We start from the raw sequence: 10,123 nt of genomic DNA, 5'->3' as shown, positions 1-10,123 counted from the left end.
AATCGGGATGGGTGTGTCAGAGGCGGTGCGGTTGGCGCAGGATAGAGCAGGGTTTAGGGCTGTTGTGCATAGGGTCGCTACGAGTCGGAAACGACTCGACGGCACATAACAACAACAACAACACCATATAATGAAGAACCAATGGTAATGAAGAAAGTCAAGCTGCACTGAAGGCATATGGAAAAAATAAGGTCCTAGGAATTGACAAGATACCAACTGACATATTCCACCAAACAGATGCAGTCATACACATGCTCACTAGGGTGTCTCAAGAATTCTGGAGAAAAGGTACCTAGCCAAATGACTGAAAGAGATTCATATTTATTCCCATTCCAATAAAAGGTAATCCAACAGAATATGGAAATCATTAAGCAATATCATTATGATCATATGCAAGCAAATAATTGTTGAAAAATATTTTTTAAAACCTAGAACAGTGCATTATCAAAGAACTACTAGGATTTCAAGCAGGATTTTTTTTTCTGAAGAAGGTCAAGGCCTGCAGCCTTCAATATGGATTGAGGCTCAATATAAAAAAGACAAAGATTCTCACCAATGAGCCAATTGGCAGACTCATGATGGATGATGAAGAGATTAATATTGTTACAGCTTTAGTTTGCTTGGCTCCACAGTCAACACTCTTGGCACCAGCAGCTAAGAAATTAAAAGACATATTGTGATGGGAAAGTCTGCTGTTAAGGACCTCTCCAAAGTATTGAAGAGCAATGGTGTCACTCTGGAGATTAAGGTGCTCCTCATATAGGCCATGGTCTTTGCAATCACTTGTTATGCATGAGAGAGCTGGACAATGATGAGGGAGGACAGAAGGAGAATTGATGCCTTTGAGCTGTGGTGCTGGACATTATACCATGATTATACCATGGACTGCTAAGAAAATGAATAGGTTCATCCTGAAGAGGGTTAAGCCAGGCTGCTCTTTGGAGGCAAGGATTCTGAAGCTTCATTTAACATACTTTGAATATGTTGTAAGGAGGGACCAGTCCTTGGAGAAGGATGTCATGCTTGGGAGGGTGGAGAGACAACGTAGGAGAGGAAGAGTCTTTATGAGGTGGATTGATTCAATAACTGGAGTAATGGGAGTGCGTCAGAGACAATGAGACTGGCACAGGACTGAGCAGAGTTTAGGGCTGTTTTCCATAGGGTCGTTATGAGTCGCAGGTGACTCGACAGCACATAACAACAACAGCATACAGAAGATATGATAGTATAGTTACAAAACCCTAAAGATTTATCAAGAAAACTACTGGACATAGTTGACCAATTCAAGAAAGTGGCAGGATATAAAATCAACATACAAAAATAAATTGGATTTCTCTATAGTGACAAAGAGAATATAAAACTGGAGCTAAGAAAAACAATACCAATCACAATAGCTAATCACAAGATTAAATACTTGACAGTAAATCTAACTAGAAACACAACAGACTTATTTAAAAAATTACAAAACATTACTACAAGACAAATAGAGACCTGGAGAAATGGAGGAATATCCCTTGTTCAAGGACAGGAAGACTCAATGTTGTGAAAATGACAATACTACCAAAGGCAATTTACACGTTCAATGCAATCCCAATACAAATACCAATTCCATTCTTCGATGAGATGGAAAAGGCAATCTCCAATTTAATATGGAATGGAAAAAAGCCCCGAATAAGCAAAGCACTCCTTAAAAAGAGGAACAAGGTAGGAGTCATCTTACTTCTTTATTTCAAATCCTACTATACTGCCCTGGTGGTCAAGACAGCTTGGTACTGGTACAATGACAGACATATGGATCAATGAAATAGAATTGAGAACCCAGAAATCAACCCATCTACCTATTGCCAACTGATTTTTGACAAGAATGTGAAATCACTTAACTTACGAAATCAGTTGAAGATTAAATCAGTTAAGTGAGGAAAGGACGGCCGTTTTAACAAATGGTGTTGGCAAAATTGGAAAACCATCTGCAGAAAACTCAAGACTCATACCTCACACCATACACAAAAAAGCAACTCAATAACCTAGTACTAAAAACAAGGACTATACATTTCTTTACAGAAAAGCTAGGAAGAACCCTAGAAACACTAATCTACAACTTGAACAGTCTTCCAATAATTCTGAAAAACCTACAACCAGGAGAGTATAATATAGATGAATGTGACCTTCTAAGAAGAAAATCCCTATCCACATCTAAAAACTTCTCCACAGGGTATAAAGCGAAGCCATGGACAGGGGAAAAGTATTTGGCAATGACATTTCTGATAAGAGACTTATATCTAGAATAGAAAATACTTGGGTGCCACAACAAGATAAAGGTAAACACCCCAATTGAAAAATGGGCACAGGATATGAACAGACACTTCACCAAAGAAGACATTCAGGTGGTGAAAAAACACATGAAGAAATGTTCAAAATCCCTAGGTTTAAGAGAGATGCAAATCAAACGACTATGAGATATCATCTCACACTAGTAAGAATAGCAAAATTTAAGAGCAGCAAACAAAAAATGTTGGTGAGGTTGTGCAGAGACTGGAACCCTTATTCACTCTTGATGGAAGTGTAAAATGGTGCAACCACTATGGAAGGCATTATGGCACTTTCTCAAAAAGTTGGAAACAGAAATACCATTTGACCCAGTAATTCCACTACTGGGAATATACTCTAAAAAAACCAAAACTGCTACCCAAGCAGATATATGCACATTCATGTTTATTGCTGTGTTGTTCACAATAGCAAAAGAGTTGGAAACAACTCAAGTACCCAACAACAAATGAGTAGATAGAGAAGCTGTGGTATATTCACACAATGGAATATTATGCAGCACCGAAAGACATAGGGTTTTCAAGGCTTGTTATTTTGGAAGTGGATAGCCAATGCTTTTCCCTTGCTGTTGTTGTTATGTGCTGTTGAGTTGCCTGAGACTCATAGCGACCTTATGTATAATACCTCTGAACCCTATCTTATCTTGAGCAGATCTCAGTGTCTCCAACACACCTGCTTCTATTTCTCCAGGCATTGTTTCAATCCATCTCATTCAGGGTTTTCCTCTTATGTGTTATCCATTCACCCTTCCAAACATGATGTCCTTCTCCAGAGACTGGTCCCTCCTGGCAACATGCCCAAAGTATGTGATACAGAGCTTCAAAATCCTTGCCTCCAGAGAGCAACTTGGTTTCACCCTTACCAGGACAGACTTGTTTGTTCTCTTCACAGTTCAGATTATGTTTAGTACTCTTCTCTAGCACCACAACTCATTGTCCAGCTATCTGATGCATAGTCTGTCTTAATTTAGATGTTCAGCTTTAGAGTAATATTTGACAGACAAGCATTTTACCCAAAAGAGCTAATAAAAGTATGCAGGTAACAGATCAGATATTGTTCCCAGGACCCACCTCTGAGACACATGGATTGTATTTCCACCTTCACCACGCCCTGCCAACAGCCAGCTAAGTTTCCTTACCTTGCCCTTCAGCACCTCTCATGCTCTGCCCCCAGCCAATTCAGGTTTGATGACTCAGGCCTCCACTTCTCTCCTTTTTCCTCTTCAGTCCCTGTGATCTAAGTGCTCCTGGCATGGTGGAGATGGTTGTAGCTGTGGGGTGGACTCCATGTGGCAGTGGAGGGTAGAGACCTCCAGATCCTACTTTGTGCCATCCTTATTATCCTCAACACATATGAGTCCATTGCCACAGAGATTGTAGCAATCCATCTCCTTGAGGTTCTTTCTCTCTTTCTCTGACCCTCCAAGAATGATGTCATTCCTTTCCTAATAATATGTCCAAAATATGTGAGGCAAAGCTTCACCGTCTTTGCCTGCAATTTACATTCTGGTTGCACTTTCTCCAAAACAAATCTATTTGTTCTCTGGTAGTCTATAGTGTATTCAACAGTCTTCTCCAATACGTCAACTCAAAAGCACCATGGGTTGTCTTGGACAAAGTGAAACTAGAGTACTCCTTGGAGGCAAGGATAGTATCTCATTTGGAGGGGTCAGTTCTTGAAGAAGGACATGTTTGAAAGTTGGAGGGTCATTGTTAGGAGAAGAAGGTTCACAAGATTGAGTGACATGGTGAATGTAGCAATTGTCTGTCAGAGATAATGAGGTTGGTGCAGGATAGAGTAAATTTCAGATCTACTGTTCATAGCATCACTATGAGTTGCTGTCTACTCAAAGACACATCATAACAATAACAACAACATCTGCACTGAAACTGGTGTAGTCAGTAGCTTACATACAAATGTATCCAATATTCCTTTTATCAATGAATGTATTTGTAAGAAGTTGACTGTAAGGAGGATGGATCAGTAATGCAATAGTCTCTATGTGGCACAAACAGTTAAAGTGCTTTCCAGTATCCAAAGTTGAAGTTCACCTAGCAGCACTTTAGAAGAAAGGATGTATTTCTGAAAAACCAAGTCCTGAAAACCCTATAGAATATACTTCAGACACTCAGGAAGTTGCTGTGACAGAAAATGGTTAGAAATAAAACCAAGGAAACAGAAGAAGATATGACTAAATGCCTCAGAAGCAACCAGAATCATGGAAGTGTTCAGGGTAAGCTGGAATTTCAACCAGTCATTTTTTATGGATCATTTGATGCTTCCCTTAGTCTCTTTCCCACTAAATGGTGGTATCTTGTATTTTTACCACTTTAGTTTATTGCTTTTGGGCTACCAAGTAGTTTGTGACTCATAGTGATCCTGTGTACAGCAGCTCTGAACTCTGCTCTATCTTGAGCCAACCTTATTGTCTCTGATACACCTAGCCTCATTATCCCAGTCACTGAGCCAATTCATCTCATGGAGGGCCTTCCTTTCTTATATTGTCCCTCCACCCTCCAAAGTATGATGTCTCTCTCCCATGACTGGTCCTGCCTTGCAACATCCTCCAAGTATGTCAAACAAAGCTTCAGAATCCTTGCCTCCAAGGAGCAGCTTGATTTCACCCTCTCCAGGACAAACCTGTTTTATCTCCTAGCAGTCCATGGTATATTCAATATTCTTTCAAAACGAAACTATTCCCTACTTATTCTAATACCTGACCTCACTTAGGAAAAAAATGCTTGTACTTGTTTATAATACACAGATTTGGTTCCCAGGGACTAGTCTGCTCGACCAGAGTTTCTACCACAGAGCTCTGTGTATCCATCCCACACAGAACAGCCACATGTCCAACCACAAATGAATAAATTGAGAAATTATGATACAGTTACACAATGGAATACCACACAGCACGCAGGAGCAATGATTTTGTAAATTATTACCTAACTTGGGAGGGACTGGAGAGCATTATGATGAGTAAACTAACTCAGTCCCACAAGGACAAATATTGTATAAAACTATTATTGTAGGATGAGTACGAGAGTCCATGCCGGGAGGAGGGAGGATGGAAGCAGAGGGATGAGGATTTGCTGGGGTGGGGGATTAACCATGGGGTTGTATAATTTGATGGGTGGTGGTCGTGAGGGAAATTGTTAGAATCTGGTTTGGAAAACAATGCATTTGAATGTTGTAAATAAATTAGTAAAATTAAAAAAAAATGTGTTCCATTGCTAAAGAAATTATTTTCCAACTTCATCCAAGAAAGGATGTAATGTTTATGTAAGCCTGGAGTATGAGAGATAAGAAATGACCAAAATAAGAAATTATGCATGCTGCTGCCTGCTTTAGTTTTAGCTGAAAGTGCAAGAACCTGACAAGCCTTTACTGATGTTTTCTATCCTTCCATAATCCCCCAAATCTCCCTTCCTCTTTACAAAATCAAACCAAAACACCTATTAGGTCATGTTCATTACTTACAGAGGCTTCACTGACTCCAAAGATGTCCCTGACATCCCTGACAGCCTGCTTATTCTTTTTCCTCATGGTCTGTGTATAGGTATTATATCTCTTTTTGACTGCAGCAGCTTGGGTTCGTGTCAATGTAGACAGCAAGGCCTTTCCATCCTCCTCTTCATCACCTGAGATCAGGGTTGATAAACCCACATCTTGCAACCATTCTGCTTCAAGTTCTCCTTCTGCAAAATAACATTAGTAAGAGGTTATTAGCTGACATGTATCTTTATGTTGGAGCATACTGAATAATAAGAAATAGCAGTAAGCAATGTATTGAGCTCTGATGGTGTAGTCCATAATGTGCCAACTGCACTACTAATCAGAAAACTGAGTCTCTGCATGTTTCAGAAATTACCAGGAGCTCCAAGGGAGAAAGATGGTTCCTTCGATTTAGATTTGCAGCCTTGGACCTGGAGGAGGGATTGTAAAACAATAAAAGAATTTTTCTTTTACTTTCAAAGGGAAGAGTATACTGGGGTGGGGAGGGGTGGGCAGGGAGAAAATGCAACAATGAATGAATGGAAAGCCAAAGTCTCTGTAAATTTTCATTAAAATTAATAATAATAGTGAAAAATTTAAAAAAAATTGCAATCTTGGAAACCTGATTGTTGTTGTTGTGTGCTCTTGCATTAGAACAGACACATAGCTTGGAGCAACTGATAGATTCGAACCACATGTCTTTCCACCAGAATTCCCTTGGAAACCTGATGGAGGGTCACTAATACAATCAACTGTATGGCAATAAGTGAATATATTTCTTCTGAACAGAAAGGTCAGCAACTAAACATAACAAGGTATATATATATTGCAAAAATTGTTTGAAAGTCACAAATGGACGACTCTCATCTTCAAAAAGCAAAAATCAGCAATCCCTGAGGAATAAAGTATTATATTTTTAAAATTTATTCTATTTTATTTTTTATTTACACATTATAATAGAGAGTTCTGGTGGCCTAATGCCAAGAAGATACAATGCAATCCCAAAGGCACATGTTCAAATTTACCAGCTGCTCGTCAGAAGAAAAATGGGCAATTTCCTCCCATGCAATTAACTGCCTCTGAAAACCCACTGAAGGGTCATCTATCAGTCGGTTCCAGCTCAATGGTACACAACAACATTATAATACTCAGAACTCCCAAGTCTTGCGCCTTCTCTCCTTGTCTTTCCATAATAATATTGTATGCTATATTTGTAACTCCTCCTTTTTCTAATACTAAAGAAAAATCCCTAAAAATAATATATCAACCTTAATATAAAATATAAAACAAAAATATAAACCTATGTTAATGGACACACAACATACGCAATCTGTAACAATATAAAGGGAAGGACAGATCCGGAAAGGGAGGTTTGCTGTTGAAACTATCCTTTTATTCAAACTAAGTCATTGAGTGTATAATCACCAAAGTAATCATTAAGATAATAACTTTTTAAAATATGCATTAAAGGAATGAAGGAAATAAAAAGGTGGGGATTTTTGTTCATTGCCCTCAAGCTGGAACTAGCTCATAGCTGACCTGACAACGTGTTTTAAGAGGCTATAAATTGCACAGGAAGAGATTGCTTGTCTGTCTTTCTCACATGGAGCAGCTGGTGGTTTCAAACTACCTGGCTCTGATTGTCAGTGCAACTCCTTACCGACTAGGCCATCAGAATTTATAATATAAAATTCAATTAAAGAATAATTTTTTAAAATAGGGGAAATTGAGGTGGAAAAAAATCTAAGACATCATTCACTCATTTCCATCGAGTCCAAACCAACTCTTAGCTAACCCGTTAGAAGGTATTTGAGGATACAGCAAGGAAGGAAACTGTCCATCTTTCTCCTGTGGATTCACTGATGGGTTAAAACCTCTATAAAGGTACCATTTTTGCGTCACAAGGACAGCTTTCAACAGACTACACCATCAGAGCTCTGTGTACAAGACATAATGAACATAATATCTAAATAACAGAAACAACTCTATCCAGATCGGTATTCTTCCAGTAAATAGAAGATAATCTTTCCTCCACAATAATAATGGGAAAGAGAATGAAAGAAAAGCCTATAATTTTTAAAAGAAATAATATCTTAAAATATTTAAATAAAGTAGGTTTTTAATTGAGAAACTTAGTAGGATAAATAATTTTCTTGCCAGAGAATTGAATATAACCCATATCTGGACTATACATTTGTCAAAAAATGATAAAATATGAATATCTGAAAGAAAGTTAGAATTGAAATAGTGGATTAAAACAATACAAGGGAATTTTAATCACTCAAATGCAGCTTCAAATCTCAGTTCCATCAGTTACAAACTCGGTGGCCTTGGTACACTATGTGATAATCTCTAGGTATCAGTATCCTCTCTGAAAAATGGATGTAACAACAGCAGCTTTAGGGTACAGTGAAGATTCTTGGATTGGTGAATATATGTGGAAGATGGCAAAGACCTGCGAGAAAGCGAGTGTTCAATAAAGGTCCTCTCACTTTTTTCCTTATTTTGAACATTAAGTAATCTATTTTTTAAAAAAGCTTAAAATTTATCTTAATGAGAGCCAGTCGCTATTATAAACTGTTGTTATGTGCCCTCGATTAGGAACTGACTTATGGTTGTTTTTGGAGGCTGTAAACCACGTTGGAGGAGAGTGAATGAATATCTTTCTCTGCAGAGCAGCTAATGGGTTTGAAACATGTACCTTTGGGTTGTCAGTGCAACTACTTTACCATAAAACCACCCGAGCTCCAGGAGGATGTGTACAATTAATAAAGAATTGTAACAGAAAACCCACTACACTTGGAGTTCTGGGAACTGTGACACACAGGCATTACTTGAAAGATTAGACTGTTTTATAAATAGCATATCAAAGTTTCAGTCAGAAGTCTTGCAGTCTGCCTTCTTTATCACCTCATTTATATATAAACAAAGACATCTAAGTGTTCCACAGGTATAATCTTTAAGCATAGGGCAAATATTTTATTTGATATTATTTTTATCCTTCATGAAGCCTTTCCTTTCACAGACAATGCACAGATGTCCTTACGTCACAAGCCAACTATACAACAACAAACCTTTTATATTAGTGACTTTTTCTTGGAATTTTTTCCTTTCTTAAGCTATTTTCATATCTGACGACAAAATTTTACAAATTTATCATAAATATTAATTTTCTAAAAATTGAAATTTTTTTCTTTATCTCTATGAAAACTAGTGAAAAACTGGGAGGGCAAATGTGACTAGTGAAAAACATTGGTAGTTGTGTCCTTGCGTCAGGACCGACTCACAGCTGACTGGAGGGATTTCAGAGGCAGTAAATCATAGGGAAAATTGCCCATATTATTCTTGTGGAGCATCTGGTGGATTCAAAAGATGTGCTTGTGGGATTATACCACAGTTTCTGTCTATCACTAGGTCACCAAGTCAGTCTTACCTTATAGGCCAGTGCTTTACCCATTAGGGGGTGTTTGGTCTTGCTTTTTTTAAATTTTTTTTTCTTTTAAGGAGCCTAGTGAAGCAGTGGGTAAGTGCTTGGCTATTAAAAGGCTGGTAACTCAAACTCACCAGTAGCTCCACAGGAGAAAGCCATGGCAGTCTGCTTCCATAAAGATCAAATCCTTGGAAATACCATGAGGTACTTCTATCATGTTTCATAGGCTTGTTCATTAGGAATCCTACTTAACTCAAGTGCAAGAAAGCAATAGGTAGGATTTTTTGTTAAGTGTCACAGAATCAGTTCCAATTAAGGAGCTGTGCTGAAATACCAAAGGAACATAGTTCAAATCCACCAGCTGCTTTGTGGGAGAAAGATGGTCAATCTCCTTTCATGTGATTAAATTGCCTCTGAAAACCGGCTGGAGGATCAGCCATGGGTTGGCTCCAAATCAACAGTACACAACAACAACATGTTCATCAGAAGGAAACATTACCAGGTTCTGAGCTGTCCCTACGGCAACAGGTGATTTTGAGCCCATGTTGCATTCACTCTGTCCACACACTCTGTCAATGCCTCTCACTCTTTTTCTTTCTTTTTCCCTGATGTTCTGCTTTACTGATCATGATGCCTTTCTCCCTCTGAAAGATAATGAGTCTAAAAAAACTAACTTTTCTCAAATGAGCATAGCTATCACATCTACCACTCTGCACTGAAAGTGCACCAAGTGGTAAATTTGTTAGGGAAACATAGAAATTGCAATAAAAACTTTCAGTACATGTAGGATTACTATGAGTTGGAATCTGCTTGAGGAAAATGGTGAAATAATTTGGATTGAAGTAATAATGAAATGTGTAACAATTATGAACTCCA

At 38.3% G+C, this 10,123-nt stretch overlaps 1 protein-coding gene across 1 annotated transcript in view; it reads right to left on the bottom strand.

The window, feature by feature from the left end:
- Positions 1 to 10,123, bottom strand: part of ARHGAP28 (Rho GTPase activating protein 28) — a 326,300-nt gene that overhangs the window by 99,123 nt on the left and 217,054 nt on the right. Inside the window, 1 exon segment of the mRNA XM_006891409.1 lies at positions 5,803 to 6,020. Coding sequence (XP_006891471.1) covers positions 5,803 to 6,020 — 218 coding nt within the window.

This window comes from Elephantulus edwardii, unplaced genomic scaffold (assembly GCF_000299155.1).
Source record: "Elephantulus edwardii isolate Elephantulus edwardi_28Jun2011 unplaced genomic scaffold, EleEdw1.0 scaffold00097, whole genome shotgun sequence".
Lineage (NCBI taxonomy): Eukaryota > Metazoa > Chordata > Mammalia > Macroscelidea > Macroscelididae > Elephantulus > Elephantulus edwardii.
The sequence above is the reverse complement of the archived record's forward strand: the minus strand, read 5'-3'. Positions and strand labels throughout refer to the sequence as shown.